At 42.4% G+C, this 23,652-nt stretch overlaps 1 protein-coding gene across 1 annotated transcript in view; it reads left to right on the top strand.

The window, feature by feature from the left end:
- Window positions 1-1,023: 1,023 nt before the first annotated feature.
- The window catches only part of CHAF1A (chromatin assembly factor 1 subunit A), a 616,874-nt gene continuing 594,245 nt past the window's right edge, over window positions 1,024-23,652 (top strand). Inside the window, exon 1 of the mRNA XM_069649371.1 lies at window positions 1,024-1,290. Coding sequence (XP_069505472.1) covers window positions 1,233-1,290 — 58 coding nt within the window. The 5' untranslated portion in view covers window positions 1,024-1,232. The remainder of the gene's footprint in view (window positions 1,291-23,652) is intronic.

Raw genomic sequence — 23,652 nt, 5'->3', positions numbered from 1 at the left:
AGGAAACTCACAAGCAGCACAAACTAGTTTCCTACACAGCTAGCTAAGATAATTGGTCTTGTATTTTATCTGTGACATTTCCCTTGTGGGCTGAACACACTAAACAGCTGGAATACATCTGCTTTGATGGTGAGGTCGAAAAAAAACCAGAGCAAAATATACACTTTACTGCCGATGTCTACCAATCACTCCTTTTAAGGGCGGGCCCTTAAGACCCGAACGTCCAATCGTTGCAGTAGACATGAGGATTTCGTGTTAACCCATCAACCAATCTGGACCACGGATGGGAGTTCCGCAAAACGTGAAACCTCTATGCCAAAGCTGAGTTGTGTGTATAGGACATCACTGAAGTCTTTGCTTTGGAACTTTGTGGATAGCATTTAGTAAAATGTTAAGATTGTAAACTCGGCGCCATTTGGAATCCCCTTTGCTTGTTTTTTTCTAAGTACTCGAAATCGCGACATACATCATGTAAAATGCATATAAACCTATTGTTTATTTCATTATGACTAGTTTATCAGTTGGAGATGCGACATATTTTATTTGAAACGATGGTGAGAGGTTTGTTTACAATTAACCGCGTAGTAAAATGCGTTTACTTGACGAGGAACGCCCACATTTTCTAAAGAAAAAAATATAGTTGAACTTCAAAACAACACTGCTTACTTTTTTTGTTTTCTAGAATCTATTCTTCATTTAATACATTTTTCTTATCATCAGGAAGCATTCGTTTCTTAGAGCTTAGTTGACTAACATAATGTTTTACACATTTAGCGACTTCTGTATCTGTTAAATATTAGATGATTGCCCATGTAAAAGAAATCCAAGATGTCTCCCTCGCTAACCAGGTTCATTAGGATCCGAACGTCTCTAGAAATCATGGTTGACAGTAAAGCTGTCACCAAGAAGTGGTCTATGGGCGTTCAGTTTCCGTGAGCAAGAGCCAATCACAAGCGTTGATGAGATTGGGGTGGGTTTTGCGGACGGAACTGCTATCACTGAGCCCTGAGCAGACTGCCTGCTAAAAGACAACCCAGAGAAAGCAAGAAAAGGTCACGTGACCAACTTGCAGCCTATCAGGCACTCGCGCCTCCGTTCTCTCACGGGTTCCCGCCAAATACGAGCGGCGGCTGAAGAAAGTAACCAGGGGAACCGGGGGATAGAGGGCGGAGACAAGAGGAATCGGGGCAGCTCGTAGTCGGCACCCGGGCAGCCTATACAAGCGGGATACCATGCCTGCGTCTGAGGAGCCGGTGGCCGCAGTTGCGGGGACTCGCAGGAGACCGGGAGGTAAGTGCGCGGGGGCTCAGGGGAGTCCGGCCTGTCGCTTTTTTGTTGACTTACCTACTTCTGTACTGTTTTATAGCAGGCTCTGTATTAGTGCTTCCCATGGGATGTTACCCGTCCGCAGCCCCTCTTCCAACATCCCCAAGATGACAAGACGTTTACAGAGTAAACTCGGGGGCCGGCTGCTAACAGAAAATCACTACAGTTTGGCAAAACTACCGATGCAATACGTCTAATAAGGTGACACGCCTTGTATAGAACAACATACTCGCACTTTGCTACAGCTGAGACATCACATATGTAACATGATGGCTGTCAGGATTATATCTTTATCCCCCGAGTTGTTTTTGTGTTGGCATACGCTTTAAAAAAAAATCAATAGTAAGCTCTGCTAATGGCTCAGTAAGGCACTGGGAGTACCAGGCTGCGCTGGGGTCTCTCATACGCCTCTGTACTCGCATGCAGTACAAAAAAAAAGGTATTCTAGGTTAGCAGTGTGGTGTTCTACCCCATGCTAGTGTAGTGACATGGTCTAACGTGGCTGACCTCTACATGAGTGGACGTCTTGTTTGTGAGCATGTCTCGCCTGTTATGTAGCGACTATTTTGGGTGCTGAGGTTGATTACATTGTAACAAAAACACACTGCATCCAGTACCTTGTAGACCAATTACATGAACGAATGCAAAACTCGACGCCTAGAATGGAAAGGGGTTGAATTTAGATTTTCAACACTTTGTTTAAGAAAGTCATTATTAAAGACACGGAGGGCAAGGATTATGGTTCTCTTATCTTTACTCAACTCGAGCAGCATTACACTAACACACGTATTAGAACAATAAAGTGAAACATGTTCCATGTAAAGTTTTTAGTATTTTTTTTTTTTTATTGATCAATAAAGATGTGATCTTATTCCTCCCATAATCTCTCAACATCCCTATAAATCTGTCCACCATCTTGGTTATTCTCCTTTCTTTCGCTGATTTCCATCTTTGCATCCCACCCGGTAAACGCTGAACCTTATCTAATCTCGTCCTTATTCTGCCTGCTTGTTATCTCCCCTGGTACCTGCAAATAACATTTTAGGTTTCTGGTCACCTTGGCTGGGCAATCGTGTTGCATGACAAATGCATCATGAACATTATATTATACATTTTCACTACTATATTATACATTTTCACGATTAGAATGTGTGGGATAATCTTCGCCTCTGTGTCTTTAATAGAATTATGACTTAAATGTGTTGGAAATTTGAATTCTATGCCAAGACACAGAGGCTCTCAGACTATGCTTGTTTAAAGCTTACCTACCACCAATGATAACTTTTTGACTGGCTTGAAATGGAAATGTTTGAATGTGGACTCATTTGTCCAATCTGCTGCTTTCATTATATCCTCCCGTCGTGCTCCTACACTAAGAGCTTTGGTTGCCATTGCTCCTCTCATTGAATATGTGCTGCAGTGTTAAATGTCAATGCCCGCTTGTCTCATCACCCATCTTGCTAAATTGGCTGGCGCTATGCCCAAAAAGGTTTCCTTGTCGCAATGAGCAACTAGGCTATCCCTGTAGGCAGGCCGTATCATTTGTTTTATACGCCTGTATGCACCGTACTGGGCATAATTTTGGATGCCTCATGAATGGTGCATAATCGGTAGTGGTTAGGTTCATTTTTGTTAATCTAGTTATATAGAAAGTCCCTCCTGTGGGTGTAAATGTCTTCCTATCAACCTCTAACGTCAGGTACTCGTTTGCATGACAATGAGCATAATAGCATTGTCATTTTAGCTGATAATTCCTTCTTGGATAGATCCTCGATATCTGGCCATGTTGTAAACAACTTTTAATACTGTCTACATCCCATAACTGGTCATATTTAACCCTGTAGAGCCTCATAAGTCTGATGTCTTTTCAGTAACCTTCATACTACGGCGTGTTACCCCCCGCCCCTCAGTGCTCCAGATACGTTTTTGAGGTGGGAGTATTTTACTCCCCAATTTTAAACGTTGAGAGTAAATATGACTTCTCTTCTGCAAGAGTAAAATGTATGACATCCAACCGATGTGTGCAACAGCTGTATGGAAATCATTAGTATGTGGCAGCTTTCTACATTGTGACAGGCTACACGTTTAATTAAGTTCTGGCCATTCTATCTCTCCTGTATATATTAAATGTTGAAAACACAAAAACCTAGTCAATTACATAGTAAAGCACATGAATTGTATTGTGTGTTTTGAGGTTCGATAGCAGGATTGTCTTTTGATGTTTAATGATTTCCTGGAGCTATTACTACCTAATGGTATGCCAATGTTATGGTACAACAGTGCAGAGAGGATTTATCTCATGGTCCAATGGTTATTTATATAGCGCTTTTGGCAAAGCGCTGTACATAGAACATATTTATCACCAAACCGAAGTCTGTACTCCTTTATCGACCTTGAAAGGCTAAGTTGTCCTTACTGGGATTTGAACCTGCAATATACAGATCGTAGCAAGGAGTGCTCAACTGGCTTAGCTATCTTATTGGCTAACATCCATCAGAGGTCAGTTAACGGAGTATCGACTGAGTTATAATAATCAGTGCCTAGATGTTGGACAAACCATGCATGAAGTGCTACATAAAGTTAAATGCCTATCTGGATTATCACAGGGATAGGTTTTAGTTTCTTTTTCAATTACAAATGTTACTTTCAAATGTAACTCATTTGTTTTTTGAACAGCGCTTGCACTTCCCGGAGAGTCAGCTTTCGGATTTTTTAATTGTAGTCTCGCAGATTTGAGGGGCTAGAACGCCTGTGACTGTGATTTGTGTAATGACAATCACTCACCCTTGAGCAAAGACTCTGCTGTCACTGCCCATTTATAATAATGGACCCTATTGACTGCAAGGTTGAATGGATGTAAACTAGACCGTGCATAGTCATCATTTTACACAGTTGGTACAATTGGAGTGTAAATTAAAAGTGTAAAAAATGATTATGCACAGGAACTCTGAAAAATACATTTATGCAATACTGGTTTGCTTTCACTGGGGGGGAAAAAAGCTTAATTTGTAATAAAATAATTCTCAATTGCAACTTAGATTTCCATCTTAATTTTACAATCCTAAAATGCTAGGAAAATATGCACAGTGCTTCTGTTAGCTTCTGCTGTGCAGAAGCTTAATATAAATCATTCCTTCTTATCACAAAGTGTGCAGTTTCTTTTTTTTGAAAGGCTTTAGAGAAATGCATTCTGTTTCAGAGGACTTTATCCATGGATTGCAATTATATCCATGTAGATAAAATCAAAAGGAGTCTTCTGGTTTCTTTCATGTAACCTGACCTTTGCACTGCCCTCTGCTCTAAACTTGTGTGTAAATGTACACAGGAAAATAATCAAGCTCTCTTATTTACAATTTTAAAAGGCCTGGTACGCCCTTATCTGGAGGTCTGGTTCCCCTATTGTTTGTCCTTCTAAATGTATGTCCTGCTGATATCGCCGATCTAGCGGTATTGATGGTCCTGTATATTTTTCCATGCGCTGCCATGTGTGCAAAAGAAATTGGATACATGTACTAAATCTGTTTTAGCTCTACACCAGCTATGTCACTTACACCATGCAGATCTGTATGCCTTTCTAGTCGCTGGTGCCCAGGATTCCTCAATGATGTGCTCAGCCTCGATCGCTAGTCCTGGCCTAGCCCAGGCTCCCTTAATATTATCCCCATGCAATGAGGTTGAGGCTGCCTGGCCCCACTAGAGGATGTTTGTTACCTGTCGGGAACCGAATGATCGATCCGAATGTCGGTAGTGCGATCGTGTTGTCGTATGACATTTCCAGCAGATTTGGGAACCATGCTTGTCCCCTCCATGTTGGAGTCATTAATATTAACAATACTCTGTCTCCCTCACCTGTGCCGGAGTTCTCGCTATCATTGAGAATGGTGGGAAGGCATATTCTATTTCTGGGCCACATACTTGTAGGAAAGCATCTGTTGCCTTTGCTTCAGGGTCTGGTCTCCAGCTGAAAAATCGAGCAATTTGTCTGTTCAGTCTCAATGCAAATAAGTCCCTCTGAAAAGGTACCCAGCCCCCATCTTGCCCAGTGACTGCAATACTGTCTCGTCCAGCTTCCAATCGCTGGCATCCCTTAGGAACCTGGAGTTCCAATCTGCTACTTCATTCAGACTGCCCGTTAGGTACTGTGCCGGCACTGACATCCTTACTTCTCTGCAGGCATACGTGTCAGAACTTTTGCTAGATCCGCTAGCATCTTGCATCTCGTACTTCCTAACCTGTTCTCACCGCAGACGCATTGTCCATATTGAGGGGAATGCAATATTGTGCCTTCTCCTGTGTCCAACAATTTACTGCAAAGTGCTTGTTAGAATCTCGAGGCAGTTGATATGCATATCCAGTTCTTTCTTCGACCATCTGCTTCCGGTCATATTTCTGCACCTGGCTTCCCAGCCCCATCTGCTGGCATCTGATTATATTATTAGTTACGGGGGTGAGACAAATATTGCACTCCCGTTCCATGCCTCCATATTCTGTAGCCACCACAGCATATTCTCCTTTAACTCTGGCTATAGAGGTACTCTCTGTTCGTAAGAGAGTTCTTAAATCTCTGCAGGGCTCTCTAATGGAGTGGGCCTGGGAAGATTGCTAGTATTGATGACGCTAATAGTTGGAATAGTAGTTTAAAACAAAAATATATATATTTTTAAATATAGTACTAGGTATCTGGCCGCGAGTTTACATGTTAGAAATGAGATACATTGCTTACAGTTGAAATATAGGTATTTTACATTAGTGTGACAGGTAAATGATTTCATGTTACAATGATAAAGTACATAGACAACAATGCTATAGTATGTTTTGGCCTGTACAAGTTGGCAGAGCTGTTCAATGTGCAGGTTATGGTGATGGTCATCAACTAACAGGAAGGCATCTAGTGTGGTTATTTCCCGATGGACAGCGTTTCCTTTGTTAGAGGTCTCTTGATCTCTGACTTTGTCGTTCACCCTGTGAACCGGTAGGCTTGGGGTACCCTGCAGGGTGTTTACCAAGAATCCCCGAAACTCCAGGACTGACTTCACCCAGTTGATCAGAAATCCCAGACGCGCCTCTGAAGTTGCTGGTTCACTTAGCTTGGGGTACATTTTTTTACCAAAACTGACTAGCCTCTTTAGGAGCGCACTATTTGCACCCCCCATGATTCAGTGTTCTCTGTGCCCATCCTGAAGGAATCGCAGGGTCTATGGGTTCTTTTTTCTCTTTGACCTCTGTTGCCATTTGCAGTATCTTGGTGAAGGGTCCCACCACATTCATATCTTGTCCTGGCATTCATGCCAGGACCCATCTAGACCTTTTTTCTTAATGTTTTTAGCACATTTGCTCATAAAGGCCCAAGCACTCGACATGGAGAAAATTGTGACAATACCTTCTGACAGTTGTGGTCTTCGGCATTCGGCTTTAAGCTTGTTTCTAGCCTCTCTCAAAAAAAGACGCCCTCAGTCTAGTATCCAAATAAGTGGTTCTTTGCCAGTGGTTCCCACTCTGCTGAACGTGGATGTATTGGAGTATCCGAGTCAGTCGTCCTCAGCCTCTATTTCGGTCATTTTCCTTTTCTTAGAAGTTCCCTCTTCCCCAGATCAAGAAATCACTTCTAATTCTTCTAAGGATTGAATGCCAATACTCATCCTCTTCTGAGCTCTCTGAGGATGTCATGCCATTTATGCACTCTCCTCTTAGACCTCACTGCTTTTTTTTCAAATATTTTTATTTTTTTCCTTTTCTGTTTCATGCACCTTAGCTGCCCTGAGCTCTTGCATGCCCTGAGAAAATGTTTTCCAATCCCCCAGAACCTTCTGTATGATCTGTCCCATCTCTGTGCAGTTCCTTTTTTGGCTCACTTTCGCCCTACTTTCTTCGCTGGACATTTTAAATGAAGCTATTTGCCACAGGTATGAATATCCAATCTGAATATTTATTCAGAGGTTTGAACCTGTAATTCTCCCACACGCTTACTTGTGAGCAGTGGTCCTTTTATGGCTGTCATATTTGTATTGGGTCTGTGGCAATGAGAATCCATGTTGCGTTTTGAAATGTAGTGCCATGGGATGTGTGGTCAGCATTTTTTTATTGCCCGAATGTGTTGGAGCGCTCGTAGTTTGAGTTTGCCTATTGTGCCCCCCACATACTATTGCAACAATGCAATGACATGGCATTTTGAACCCCCCCCCCCACCCCCGACTGATCATCTGTTGCAAGCAGTGCATGACATTTGTATTTGTACTTGGCAACTTAAATAGCACCTTAACTGCCATGTAAAAAATTACATAGTTTGGGGCAAAATCGGGAAAATGACAAAGGTACATGGTTGACCCGGTGAGGCGCAATGGCTTGTGTGAATTTTGAGGAAAAACAATGCTCCCTTACATTTCCCTTGACTCTTCCAGTTAGAAAATCCCACATTTTTCATGTTTCACAAAACGGGCAATGCCAAAAACGGAGCCATGGTACACAGGATTTTTATGCTTACTGCCTAAACGGATGTACTTAACATGTGTAAATAAGGAAAAACAAATGTGGTGAGGAAGGGCAAGGATGCATTGTTTGAAAGGGCGCACAGGCAGACCTTTTGAAGGGTAGGTGACTTGTGCAGGCTACAAAAGTGTATAGTGCCTAAAGCAGCGACTACATGTAGGTCACAATTGGGAAATGAAAGGGTTATGTGTCAAAACGTTATGAAAACCCCGCAAACGCAAATGTTGTACCTTCCCACAGGTGTCCCGACGAAAAATTGTGCCTCACATGTGTGGGTGCACCTACCTGGCCGCAAAGGGTTTGGGGAGCCAACCTACAGATTTGGGACTGGGGTGTCGCAGCCACCAATGAAAACGGGGAACCCCATGCTTTTCAGAAATACCTGTGGCCCCCATGCTTGGGGTGGGGGGGGTGTCAGGGGGAGGGGTGTGGGGAGCAGAGAGCCACCCCCTTTTCATGCAAAATTCTGGTGGGCCCCCATTATTTGTATTTGGCTGAATGTCCAACTTTTCAATACATATAAAAATACTAGATTAAGTCAACACTTTTTGCTTCGAATTAAGATCTGGTTTCTGATTCTGATCAGAACATGGAATTCAAAAGAGAACGCAGAGAAAAGGGGAATAAAAAAATCATATGCATCAATATAAACAAAATTATGATCAGTATTATCACAAAATACCTCTGGACAATACTAGAAGTATTATATCCTTAGTTTTAAAACATTGCTCATATATGAATAACAAATTGATCTGTAAATGGCAATTATAGATTCACTGCGATATAAAAACATTAACTCAATTTGCTGCGGTTAATTCACATCTATTTCTATTACAATTTCTCAAACATTTAGATGGTGTGATGTGTGCATAGTCCATACTTTGAATGTGTTTTCAACAAAGGAAACATGGAAAAGCTCAAACAAGTCACATTAGTTCAAAGAGTGGAAAAAGCTAGACATTAGCTATTAGCTTATCCATTCTAAGGGGGACCACAATGTACTAAGGGGTTTTTTTATGAAAGGGAGATGGCATAGTTATTTACACCAAGTTTATCTTTGTAAGTAGTGTGTGAACAGATCACACAACCTTTACAAAAATTAAGTTTCCGTTAGATCACTGGGACTAGCAGTCAAATTCACTGTGGCAATATTTATACCCGTGAAATGAGCCGCTCTGATGACTCCTCTTAATTGTGGATTCAGATCTTTCAGATGATAATATTTTGTTCTAATCGCTACCAAATTTGGGCAACAAATGACCAAGTGATGTAGTGTTTCTTTTACAGATGGTTTACAACAGAAACGGCATGTATTTTGCTCGGGTTTTAGAATTTCTTTTTTTTGTTGAACTAATGGATCACAAGTTGACCGCAAGTTGGATTAGATGTTAATACATAAATAGTAATATCCGCATGTACAAGAATTTTGCAAATGTGTCTAATCCAATCCCTTAAAAAGATGTGTTTTAGTGGAAAACATATACTGAGACAGTGTTTTTAATAGTGCTGGGTTTATCTGACAAACACTTTTCGAAATGGCACACATAGTTGACATTGATATCTGGCACTTCCCAGCTCATGGTGTATCCACGGAACTTGAGTGCACTGTGGAAGTTGAAATATTTGACGCCAGTATTTTTGCCTCTAATTTGTCCAAGCCAAATGGTAATATCTGCATGGTTTCCATTCCATACAATACAGGGGTGCATTTCTGCGTAAAATATATCCAGGCTGGTAGAATGGAAAATTGACCATATCTCTTGAATATGTGATTGAGAGATTGCCGCCATCAGTTTCTGGCTCAATTTCTGTTGGTGACATTCATTCGTGGGGTCTGTGCGAATTATCACCCCCAGGTAGGTATATTGAGTAATTACCTCTATGCTGATGCCCTTCATTGCCCTTCATTGACCAAACCATTCAATTGCTAGACAATTGATTCGCTGTATTTTTTTTTTTGTCTACATTGATTAACTTAGATCAATGTATTGGGTTAATGCGTCTGCAGTCCTGAAGGTGTTTTGGATATGGGGACTAAATCGGCATAATGTAATGATTGATTGGTATTTAACTTTGGACCATCAGTGGTGATTTCTTCAAATATATATTTGCTGTCCTGAATAAAGAAGTTGTATTTTGGGGATGCAAGAATGCACCCCTGTTTGAGGCCCTTTGCTGTAGGAATTGAGTAAAATGAGAGGCCTTCTGTTGTTGACCTAATTTGTATTGAGGTATTAGAGCATAGAGCAAATATAATATCTACTAGTGTGAATGGATATTCTGCTTTAGCAAGTTTGGCCATAAAAAGCTTTCTGGACGCTGAATCAAACGCTGTGTTAAAATCAACCAACGCAAAATAAATTGGTTGTTTGTCGAAACACGACTGAATTTTGATTGTGGTGAGCGTTTATAAATTGATGGCTGTGCCCATGCCAGCTATGAAGCTGGTTTGATGGGGATCGTGTTTTTGATGTAAATCGGTCCATGCATTAAAGCTTGGCAAGACTAAGACTAGCCGTGTGAAATTTTTGCCTGGAGCATCCAACAAGGCTATTCTAGATTTGTATTGTGCAAACCCTCTTTTTAAAAAAAATATTTTTTTTGTAATAAATCAGCACAATCAATGATTTACAGCAGGATATAGGTATTGCTCAATTATATTTTGAAAAATGGTGTTCAAAATCATAGACCAATGCCGTGGGTGGATTTTGAGCATGCTATTACTCGGGCCATCCGGCCCAGCAGCTCGTGAGCTGCTGAACCTTTTAATTAGATCTTCAATTTGAGCTGAGGTCCCAGTGCTTGGCTTGAGGGTAGTTGTAGTTTATGTAGATGAAACCTGGATCAGCATATAGCTGGGTAAAATGCTGAAGCCACTGCCATTCCACGACTCCCACAGCCTGACTACTGCTTTGATGGTCATGTGTCCTGTTAAGGTCGACGTTTGTGCAGAATTCTTATTGCGTGATTCCATCATTTGCTCACTGTCTTGATTACATAAGCGCCTGTCTTCCATGGATCCAATTCCTAAAGGTGCACTTCAGTGTTACAAGTGCCTTGCTTCGTTCAACAGGTGGTAAATTAGATGCTGCCCTCTTATCTTGTCGAAATAGTGTTTTACGATTTTTATTTTTTTAGGACTGGATCAAATTGATGTTTATGGTTGAAGGCCGTAGGACCTGCCTTCACCAAGTGACTTTTAAATGTCTATAAAGTTGTTGTGTAAAATGTTGGACAGTTGTTGTTGTGAAAGAGAATGGAGCTGTACTAAACTATTCTGTCCAACAAAAATATTTTTTTTGTTGCATTATTTACTGTAAGTGTTTGCTTCATTCTCGATGTCGTGTTAACTTGCTGTTTTACATCCCATCTCCATGACATAGTGAGCAGATGATGGTTGCTATAGGTTTGATTTACAATTGTGAAAATATTACAATATTGAACAGGTGTTGATCTACATATATAACTTCTTTTTTTTTTTTTTTTTGAGGTTCCTCTGGACCACATGTTGCGGTGGTACATCACCGGGCATAGAACCATTGAGAATCCTAATTTCTATCCGACATGAATTTAACCCACCAGTTCACTTCTTGTAGCTTAGATTTAGCGGGCTTGGCCAAATAATTAAAATGAATATTGAAAGCGCGAGACCCACAAACTGCTGGCAAATCACCTAACGGTCAGTAAAGGTACATCCCAGGAGGGAATAAGACCAAGTGAGAGTGCGATTACATTTTTATCTAAATTAGGGCAGACAATCTACTCTGCTCACGCCGAGAGCGCTCTGCAGAAACCATGTTGCAACCCATTTTTATACAGTTTTCATTATTCAAGAGGGGGAGGCTTAAGGGGCACAAAGTCTTATCGGGATTGGACACCAGGGACGGCGATAGCTGATTGGTCCGTGGTGAGGTGACATGGAACTTGGGGTCAAACGTTCCGCTGGGCACATCAGCCTGGCATCTTGTGTTTCTTTGATATCCTATCCTGGCAACATATTGCCCTTGTGGCCACACATTCTCATCCAGTCAAAACTTTGACCTGTTCGTCCGGCAGCAAGGCCGGTATCAACATTTTCCAAGCAGGCTTATTTACTGCTGGTCATGTATCATTCCCCTTTATCAAAGGTATTGCTCTCCTGTCTGACTACGTTTGGAATATACTATATAAGGGGTGAAGGTCGGGGTCAATGCATCGTCAGGGGTGCCGATTCAGCGTCAGAATTTCAGAATCTAGCCAGGAGGACCAGGTTAAAGGCACATATCATTGTGTGCGTGCACTTCATTATGGGGGCTCAGTCCAAACGGCACTAACTTTTAGTTGCCCTCGAGGTGCTTGAAGCCCCCTTGCGGTCTGGATCTATAATATGCAGTGACTCGAGGCTTTTCAGAGTACATTTAACATAAGCTGGCTATTTGCACTGGAATCACATACTCAAAACATACTATAACTAACCAGCTTTACTACAAAAAAGAAATATAGGATTTGTCACTGACCAGTCAACTAATAAAGCATTTCACAGGTTATGGTTAAAGATCTATGAGAGTACCATCTAGGAGGGACTAACTTATGTATCATACTTATCCGACATACTTGCAACTACATTCAGCTTTGCCAAAAAATGAGGTAGCATTGTGCGAATACGTACAGATCTATATTTCGTTAACCATTGTAATTCAGTGTTCTGTCTCAGTTATAGGTTGACATGCTTTCTGCTTTCAATATGGCAAGGTAGCATAGGAAGTTTTGATTACACACACGTATTTACGTTGTTTTACTCATAGGCCTTAGTCTATCAGCAGGTTTCTAATGTTGCACAGAACGAGAAAGCATGCTTGCTTTTATCTGCATCAAAGGACAAAAAAGTTTCGGTGGTTTTTAAGTGTCTTTTCCAACTGTTGACTTTGCCCTAGATTGCACAGGCTTTGTTTTTTTTATGGCCGGGTCTGAGGGGCGTGGGACAGGTTAACAGACGGATGGTTTTTGCTCTGGCCTTTGCGATGGATTCTATCTGGTGTCGGTGAAGGGAGTCGGAAGGCAAATGATAGTGTGGATTTTGTTGCAATCTCGCAGCCTACCTTTCTTTATTTGCATTTGTAAAAGCGCGCTTGCAGCCCATAAGGCATCGAGGCGCTGTTACAGAAAATGAAGGACTTATGATTTACATACAGATGACCGAAGGTCTCGTAGTTGCACAGATGCAGGAACTGACATTTGCATATTCATAGTGGAGCGAAAGGCAATTTAAACCAAGAGCCTGGTTTTGATGGCTTTGCGAAAAGCTTGGTGTGACTCGCTCAATCTTAAATGGGGTGGGAGCGCGTTCAGAGTACGTGAGAACCAAGCAGTTAAGCGGACGGCAGAGGGGAGGATGTGTGGGGAGGATCTTGCTTGCTGTGTGCGCTTGGCGGAGATGGCTGCAAGCTAGAGTGAAGCCTTAATAGCGATTTATTCAAATGGAATCATTAATTTACAAAATGGAGTCCTATTCACCCCTGGATCTTGTCATACCTTGGTGGACATAACTAGAGGTATTCATGTACGAAAGGGTCCTCGTTCCTAAAGGTGTTCCCGCACGAGTGCCCCGGGGCCCTGGACCCTAAGCAGCGTGACTGGGCCTACCCAGGAAGCATAGGAATAAGGGAGGGTGGGGTGTCTATGCCCCCTCCTTCCACTCAATATCCTCAAGTAATATGATAGAGAACCAGCAACTCCGAAAAGGCAGTGTAGAATGTATCATCAGTGAGGCCAGCTGGATTTCTGTACATATTTACTAATGCAATTTCATATTTCTCAAATTTGAGCTTGACTAATTGTAAGAAATAGTTTGGTGCCGCCCATGGATATATTGAGAATCCTGAGCTTTTTTTTCACAGCTACAAGGAGACCAGAAGTTGGTCTGCCTTTCGGCAGAACCTGGGCTGGGAGCAAAATATCATGATTGTTCCAAGTCGGGGTTGTGTGCGTCAACCATGTTTCCTGTAAAGCCACTATATCATAGTGGTTGAGCTATTCAAGGCAGATTGGAGGTGCGAGTGGCTGAGTATTCCATGAAGCTAGGTTTATGTGTTTTGTTCGACAACCCCTTGGTTGTTATGCTTGATCTGTAATATTTTTTTCTGATCATGCGCACACCTTTCACAGTTCGGAACTGCAGATGGAATTACTCTATTTGGACTTTGGTATGTGGCATCAAACTTTTGGTGGACAGGGCTTGTTTTTAATTTTTTTTTTTTTGCATTGTTTCCTAGGAACAAAATCGGGATTGATTGCATGAGTATGCATGGCCACAACATTCAATTTCGAATACCATTTCCTGGTATATTGGCTTGGCCACCCATTGATTGCCTCATTTTTGTAAAGGCTGAGAAGTAACGAAACATCCTGCATTTTTCGCTTGTTCCCTCCCAACTTTCTCGTTCTGCACAAGTACAGCTAGTTTTGTTGTGGCCTCCATACCGTCTATTCCGAAATGCAGCCTTTTGTACTTTAGGCACATATTATGGAACCCCTCCATCTTCGGTATGACAGAATTCAGGGCTCTTCTCAACAGCTTTGTGTGGAGGTGAAAATGGCACCATCCACTTCTTGCGTTCCTGCTTGTTCGATAAAGGTCCATGTGCGCAGTCGTGAAAATGCTGGTTTTCTGTCCATGAGTGTTCGTTGGAACAATGGTGCATCAATGAATGCCATTTTTCAAGTAGAATTTCTACAGACCTCACAATTGGGAGCACCCCAAAGATGGTTGCTGATAGACTGATACCACTTTCAAATATTTTCCTAACCCTTTTTTTTTCTTATTGACTGACTTGGCAACGTGCCTACATCAAATTGATGACGAATGTGTGGAAACTACTCTCGCATGGCCTTCGCTATTGAAACATTGAAACATGCCTGTCGGTGGCTATCCGGTTTATTTGCATTTCCCTTGATTTAAGATGTTCGGATTTGATGTGACCATATTTCAAAATGGTCAGAGGATGTACATTGGGACACATGCACAATCTGAACTCTTTTTTTTTTTTTTGTGCTGAAAATCCGGGGCTGTCGCCAGCTAGCCAGAAACGTTTGCCAGAGAATGTGCATTCAATTGACATTTCCACGCTTGACCAATAGTGGGTAATACAAATTCTCTTTGATATTTGTAGTAGCAAGGAACTCAAGTCCCACAAATGTAAAGAGACTGGCAAAGTCGACCCGCTGTAAAGTAAAGCTGCTGAACATAGTAGATTTCCAGCTGGCACTTGCCCAGCATCGGTTGAGCGGACCATGAAATATCATGGAGGTGGACACAGTTGGCTTGTATTTTCAGGTTTGTGCTTAGTAATACACAAGATGCATTCAGCAATGGCTCCCTCCATATGTTCCCCCACAATGTATGGACACATTTCAGCATCTGTACAATCTCTAGCAGGCAGCTGTCAAATACAATGTATTTTTGCTGCTTTATTAGCCAATTCTGCATGAATATGGTTTGTGACTCAACTGTGGTGGACAAATCGCCCAAACTAGGCAAACTGAAGTCTAGATCTGTAGCAAGTCCCTCGGTCAATTGGGTTGAAGCATCAGTCTGTTAGTTCAGGTTGTGATATTTGCACACAAATTGGAGAAACGGGTGACCTCAAATGTTCCTTGACTTGAACAATTTTAGCAGGTGTAAATTGTGTCTTCAAGGAATTGCAATGCATCTTCATTGTTTTTGGTTTCATCTTGTCAACATGGTAGCAATGGTCCATGGACACTTGCACGGTTCGCTGGACACATTCCGTTCAGTTTCCGGCCATTGGGCATAAGCATCACGGTTCTGCTTATTGACTGGACCACGCTGTGCCCCAAATAGTTGCTCCATTGTGAAATCTGTTTGGCAAGTGACATCTTTGGTTTCATTTGTTGTCCGCATCTTTTTACTTCTCTTCCTTCAGGGCCTCTAAAAGATGTGTTAACATGCTCAGTATATAGAACACATACAGCAGATAACACTTTAAAAACACAAATTATATTAATAAAACACTGGGCTAAACTTCTACAAAACCAACTTGATTGTTCGATGCCCTTGTTTTCTTGATTTTTATTTTTGAAACTGGGGGCTTCTCGTTTCCCACCGCACAGACAAGCTAAAAAAATTGTTTTTATATGATTTAAATCGGATTTCATTACAATGCAAACCAACATACGTACTTGGCTACAAACAGAACCAACTTGATTGAAATTACAACATTAAAGTGTGTTCCAAATGTGATGTCCAATTGTATTCTATATTTGGTTATGTTCACCTCTGGTCCATGTGCCTCCTTCTAATTACACACCTTGTGTACATTCATTCCTTGAATAGAATATTCATTAAAAAAAAATAGTATTGGACTGGAAATTAAAATCTTTCATCGCACAGAGCACTTGCACAAAGTAGTATAGGAACCGTATACTACAAGGTTTGTTGCAACACTAATGGAACATTCGTATGAACATACCCTTGCAAACCGTGTACGTCATTTAGTTACAATATACTTTTCAATTGTCCCCCGATAACCTTCCCAGGTGACACGTACTTGATCAGAGATCACTGTGCAAAACCTACTGATTGTAATGTTCCCCTCAAACTTTATGAAATGTATGCTGCAATAGGGAGGAAGTGTAACTTTACAATTGAAATCGGAAAGTTTGAAACGGTGCACGGTTATATGCATTTTACTGTCCAATAATATCCTTTGTAAGACTTGCATCCTTTCTTGAAAGGGAACTGTAAGTATGCATACCTCATACGCTGGACCAGTTGCAAAGGAGGAAGTTATTTTTGTCGAAGTATCGGCATCCCCCTGGAACACAGTACTTGTTTTAGTACGGATGAAAACAGCTAAGTGTAACTAGGACATTGAGATGCAGACAATGGTACATATAGACACGCCCATACATGCCACTGGCTTACATAAACCTTTTCATATTATTTGAAATTCCAAGCCTAACACATTCTGGTAAGATAAGTACAATAACAATAGGGGTGTCACGGTATTAGTTTTACGACGGTACAATAACCTTCTTGCCAAATGACGGTATATCATGGTTATCGCGGTATAGCAGGTGGAGTTAACTAATCTTAACAAATATTTTCTAAAAAGTCATAAATTGTCAGATTTATCATCACAAACAAAACTAGGCATCCAGGGCCAGAATTGGGCTTTTCAACATACTTTCCACTGAAATGCCACCCCTTGCTTCCACCAAACACAAACATGTGTGGAGAAGAGGAGGTGGGTGGCGGGGGGGTGCCCTGCTGCGACTGGCAAAGCAAACTGAATAGTTTTTCTTAAGTGGTCATTTAGGCTTTTAGCTCCCCCACTGGCCACTGGTGAAGATGAACATGTTGCCATCTTGATAACCTGCATGCCACAGATCAATGGAGTCTGATGGTAGTATACGCTTGTGCGCATACACACATGCACTCTCTTTACGTTACAGCCTTTAGTTTACTTGCGGGCCAAAAGGTGTTCAGTAATCACGGACATGTTACCCTTTGGTATGGCAGCAGGGAATACCCACAGAGATGAGTACATTTTGCAGTGTGACTTATTATATGTAAATTCAATGATAGAACCAGGGAAATCAACATCCATTATAAATATATAAACCCCAAAGCCGCCAACCCAAAGTAAACCCTTTTCCTTCTTGGCACTGTATTTATTCTTCCTATTGCTAACATAGTGATTTTGTGTCAGGCACGTGTGGTTTATGGAATGGCATTAAAAACTGCTCCAACTGAAACTACTTGGCAGACAGCACATCCAACAGTGCAAGACCAAGACTGTGCAGCACTTGATTACTGCAGCCTTTCCAAATCAGATTGAAAAGCACACTAACGGTATAAACAATGTGACGGTTATTATTGTTCAATTAAGTGGTTCACGGTATCTTTAACGGTATACCGTAATACCGTTACATCCCTAAATAACATTACTTAATATGCGAGTGAACCTGAACGTTGACTCTGGCAAAGAAATTGATGCAGAATCTTGCTCCCTTCATTTTCAGTGCACTGTCATAGTGGTACAAGGGGAAAATTAAAGTTGTATTGCATATATGGGAAGATACAACGGTCGAGAATCACTTTGTGCATGTCTATAGACCTCACCATTGGAATACTGGACGTCGGTGGTTTGCCTCTTGTGAGGGTCTCTGCTTCCATCAGTGCCCTCTATGAAAACGGGACATGTCAAGCAAAAGGGCCCTATGGCATTGTTTTCTAGTGGTCATAATACCTTGATTTATGAGAAGCTCCAGAAAGCGGGGACAGATGTAACATAGTAAAAATTCATCACAATCTGGTAAGTATGCAAACTTTAGTAAGACACATTTTAAGTAAATCTACACTGACGGCACCAATCCGTTGGAAGTTAACTTTTCAATAACCTACCGCTAAATCAACTCAACTGAGGCAGCGTGCATAAATTGAGTTGGAATTGCATTTGGAAGTAATTTCCGAAACATTTTGGGTGATGCTTTTTTGTGTATTTCAATTGTTCGTACAGATCGTCTGTGGTGCAGATGCGGAGTCGATTGCCTCTTGCGTCCTTGAAGACAATTCTGTGCTCTACTTTCATCTCGTCCACCAGAAAACCACAACCTTTAACCCATCCTTTTATAAAATCAATATCCTTCGGGAATGTATGCAGGACTGTGCCTTGGCTTTTGGCATGGGTCTTAGGACAACCAAAAATCTTACAAGCTGGCATTTTTGCAGTCTGATCTGTATAAACAAAATCAAAATATAAACAAAATACTGTGTGCATGTGACTGATTTGCAATTTCTATGCATTATTGGTTTGAGTCAAAGGAAAATGTGTAACCTAGTCGAAATAACATAGCACTAACTTTCTTAGAGAATTGATTGGTATACCGCAAATCGGACTGTGTTGTTGGATTTTTACTTTATAGACCGCTTTTCACCAAAGCGCTTTCAGTTAACGGTACATTGAAAACAGCAATGGGACACAGTATTCAGAGTCAACTATCGATCATTCGGGCAACTGTAGCAAATTAGTTTTTAAGACGGAACAGAGAAAGAAGTAATAAAACGAAGAGATAGGAGGGAGATTCCAGTGGAGAGGAGCTGAAAGTAGTGAAGGCGGGATTGAGCACAGGGGCGACAGGGAACATTGAGTCTAAAAAGACCGGCAGAGCGAAGGAGAATATAACGAGAGTGGGGATGCAAGACCGTCAGGAGCAGGACCATAGAGAGATTTGAAAACTAGACAAAAAATTATATTTGAGCTGAAAATAGGATAGCCATCCAAGTGAGGCAGAAATTGAGTCCCTATAAGAAAGGAGATAAAGTAAGTGGATAGAAGCTAGATAGACTGAGTGGAGCAAGACTGTAGCATCAGCCTGCTAGTACGCGTGCTACAGCACGAACCGCTACGATCTGTACCTGGAATCCTGTGACGGGCGAGGGATGCAGGAGAGCGAGCTCTGACGGTTGGGGAGAAGGCTGGAGAAGGGAGCCGCTCCTTGGGGCTTGATCAACTTCACTATTTACCTGTATAAAGTTAATATCTGGTTATGTTTCCACTAATTACAATAAAGTACATCAGCAAGATGTGAACAGAAAGAATACAACTGAACAGAGTCCGGAGAAAACTACGAAGAAAACATTTTGTGGCGTGAAAAGTAAGTAATGGGCGGATATTGTAAATGTGAAACGGACAGGCACGCGATGTAAGAGATGCGATGAGCAAAGGAAAGATTGGAGTCAGTAAAGACCAAGATTACGGGCAGTAGGAGGAATAGAAAGACTAGATGGAGAGTGGAAGGAAGAGACCGTGATGAGTGTTGGCCGGAAAGAATAAGACTTGGGGCTTTCCAGCATTTAAAGTAAGAAAATGGGAAGTCATCCAGGTTTTAATAGCAGACGGGATGTGAGTGTCCTGAATGTCAGGAGTGAAGGATGAGCAGGAAAGTTGAGTATCATTGGTGTGATACTCCAAAGGATGAGATGATAGAGGAAGAAAGGAAACGACAGTCCAAGAATGGGCCCTTGGAACACCATGAAGGGAGAAAGATGTATTGCCGTCCCAAGAAACAGAAAAAGTGCCATTTAGATGGGTAAAACGAGAACCAAGATAGAACAGACCCACGAAATCCAAAAGAGGAAGGGAGTCCAGAAGCAAGGAGTGATCCACTGTGTCAAAAGCAGCAGATGGATCAAGACGAATGAGAACTGAGTGTTTTGAATAACGAGCTGTGAGAATGCGTGTCCGGGCTGTTTTGTAGAATGATGGGAAAGAAAACCAGACTGGGTGGGAGAAGAGAGATCAGACGAATTTAGAGATTTGTGAATAAACAAGACGTTCAAGAAGCTTAAAGGGTAGAAGAGAAATGGGGTGGAAGTTAGAAACCAGAAGATGGTTGGCTGTGGGTTTCTTTAAGATGGGAATAATAATTGCATGTTAAAGCAGAGGGCAAAAGACAGATGTTGAAAAAAAGATGTGAGGAAAGGTACTAAGAGCTGGTAAACTTTGAAATGGGTAGAGCAGGAACAGGATCATTGGGGGCAGCGGTTGGGCAAGCTTTGGCCAAGAGGAGGCCCATGTCGGAATTTAATACAGGAGCAAAGTTAGACTCCATCTGAGGGGGCTTAGGAAAGAATAAAAGAGAAGTTATATGAAGGTGATGATCGGATGTCCTGACGTAAGGAGTGTACTTTAGAAGAGAAGAAATGAGCAAGGTCGGATACGGATAGGGATGATGTAAACAGGGATCAGGTCTGGGAATGAAGGAGAGTCAAGGTTTGAAAAATAAAAATATGAAGAGGGTGAGAAGATTGGCTATGGAGAAGATATGAAAAATAAGAGCACTTGCCGGATTTAAGGCATCATAAAGCGCATGGTAAGATAAGTAGGTTCCCTGATGAGCAGGAGTGCAGAGCTTGCGCCAGCACAGTTTCGAGGCGGCAGAGAAGACCGTGCACAGAGGAGATATGAGGGGAGAGCCAAGGTTGGGCAGGTTTGAGAGTAGGCCAAAAGGGAGAGTGAGGATAGAGTTGAGTATGGATGTTGCTTTCTCTGCTGAAAGAGTAGAGAATTGTGAGATGGGAGGGAATTTGTACAGGTATCATAGAAAAGTGAAGGGTTAAAGTTGCGCAAGCCACGCTGAAAGTGTTTGAGGAGGCGGGGCAGATGCTATAAGAGGAAAGTGGGAAGAGGGAAACTCAGTAGGCAAAATTGGAGAGACAGAGATGGAGGAGACAGTAAATTATGAGGTACGAATCTAATCGAGAGTAGAACCAGAGGTAGGAGTAGAAGAAAGTGGAGAGAGCAGATGAGTGAAGTATTGATAAAGGGGATGTTGGAGTAAAGATGGAGATTGACTTCTCCAAGCAAAACGAGCAGGGTGGGACTAGATGCAATCTGAGTAATGAGCCGCTCAACAGGGCCCAGGGAGGTTATTCTTCATTGGTGCAGAGCCAGTATTTGATGGACTTTTGGAATTTGTAGTAAGAAGGTTCTAATCTAATGCCTGGAGGTAAGACGTACCAGGAAGCTCCCACCTTCCTGCTTTTTGTAGCCTGAATCTCGGTATGATGAGGCTTGCGAGGATCTAGTCAGGCGGAGTGGGGTGCAGTGTTTGAACTTCTCACATAGGTACCTTGGTGCTTGGTTATGTAGACATTTGAAGGTAAGAGTCTTGAATTGAATTCTCTGGTTGATTGAGAGCCATCGCACACTTAATCAGCTCTGAGATGTGGAGTTTTCTCGAAGTTGGTTGCTGCATTATTCTGATAAATGTGTATTTTTTTTTTTTTTTAGATTGTTGGTCCCTAGATATAAGGCATTACAGTAATCCAGCTTGGTTAGTACGAGGGCCCTAGCTAGGGTAATGCAGTTGTCGGGTGTTGGAAAGGGTCTGCAGGCATTGATGAGCTTACAGGTGTAGGAAGATACAGTGGCATTAATTTGTCTATCTAGGCAGTGTCGCGTCAATGTACAAAGGTTTTGACATCCTTTTGAAACCTTGATGCCGTCAATGATGAAGTGTTAAAGTGACTGTCGAGTCTGTTCAGTTTGGCTGGAGTTCCTACCAGGAGTAACTGTCTTGTCATCATTTAAGCAAAGTCTATGTTGTGCCATCCATGCTCGGATGATACTGTAGCTGTCATTGTATTCTTTTTGCGTCTGTAGTATGGTTGCCTGAGATATCAAGTGCATGGGCTGTGGGAGACCTAGCATTGGTAAGACCTCCTTTGATGGCGATGTTATTTTCCGATGGCAGTTTTGTATTCTTGGGAATAAATTGTTCAGTGTTCGGTTTTTCTGTAGCAGTTACTGGTACAGGAGTAATACTTATTGGACTGTGTCTCTGGGAGGCTTCTTTTAAGGAGCCTGTGGACAAGTCTCCAGTTGCTGATTGCTGTTGGGCAAGGTATGTTGGGTGTGGGTTTGAAGGTGTAAGTTTTTATCCATTGATCTTGCATTGATGCTTGAACTTTTGTTAGTTGTTGGTATAATCCTGCTGCAGTCTCTACCTCTCCTGTAGTCCTGGCTTCTCACTTCATTTAAAAAACACAGGACATCCTGTCCTCGCTCTTCTCCTATCGCCTCCCTCCATTCTCTGCTCTTCCTCTGGCCCTTCCTCAGCCACGCCCTCCCTCCTCTGCCTTCCCCCTTTTTTCTGCAGACGAGGTTTCTAGACCAGTCCGATCGATGAAAGTCTTGTTGAAACAGGTTCACCCCTGTTCCTCAAACTATCAAGGATCACATCGACTCCCTGGCTGATTTCTGCAATCACTCCTACGTCCCGTCCCCTTTCCTCCATACTTATAGGACATCTCTCCGTCCTGTGGGACGGGACCGGAGCTTTTTTTTTTTTAAAAGCATGCACATTTTTTTCAAAAATTTTGTCCCGCTTTCCTGCGTGGGGCCCGGTACGCGGCCGTAACCCCGCCCACCTTGGCTCCGCATCGCCCATCAGTCCTTTTCTCCGCACGATCGGGGCTGGACGCACTTGCATCCTCAAAAGATTTTCTTCCCTTTTTTCCCTCTCTGGCTCTCGCTAGCGTTAGTTTACTAGTCTGTCTGTCTTTTAAACTAGATTTTCCAGACTGTTCATCGTGTCATCGTCGCTTCGCGAGGGCGGATCCCCATACTCTTTGTTTAGAGTGTTTGGGTCTGGAACACCGTTGGGACTCCTGTTTTACTGCGACTCCCTTTCGGTCCGGGCATTGAACGTCGGTTGGAGCGGTGGGAGGTGGTGTTCGGACGTACTCCTCATTTTCAGGTGTTCATCGACGAGAAGAAAAAAGCCCGGTAAGTTCTTTAATTTTCAGAGCACCCTGGCCGGGGGATACTGTTACGCTCACTTGGCTCCCACAGGGGCGTCGGTCGGACCCGGACTGCTGCGGCCTCCACCCACGTGATGCGTAGTGCAGCGATGACTGACTGGATCTGCCCTCCTAATCTTGTCTGCTTGACTCGTAGAAATATTCTCCAAGTGGAGAGATGGATTTAGCCACTTGTGGATTCAAGTGATGGCACCCCAACTGTCCTCCCCACTAATCACCTCTGAAGTGCCCTGTCAGCAATCTCACCTTATATTCTTGAAGGATGAGCTCTCCATCCTGTGTACGCAGGGGCGCGTTGATGTTGCTTCACTGGCCTGAAGCTATTGGAAGAGTTGTAGACGAATCCTGACTCCAAAAGGTCCTGGCAAAGAGCCGTAAATGAATATAGTTCGTAAGAGTTCAAAATGTCTGGAATTCACTCCTGTCCAATTCCTCTTTTTTATCTTGCAGCTTTACCCAACACTGTCTGGTAAATAATGCCAAGGGTTTAACTTGCTGCTTTCTCACGGGTG

This window comes from Ambystoma mexicanum, chromosome 1p (assembly GCF_040938575.1).
Source record: "Ambystoma mexicanum isolate Mex_15411 chromosome 1p, UKY_AmexF1_1, whole genome shotgun sequence".
NCBI classification, from domain to species: Eukaryota; Metazoa; Chordata; class Amphibia; order Caudata; family Ambystomatidae; genus Ambystoma; species Ambystoma mexicanum.
The sequence above is the reverse complement of the archived record's forward strand: the minus strand, read 5'-3'. Positions and strand labels throughout refer to the sequence as shown.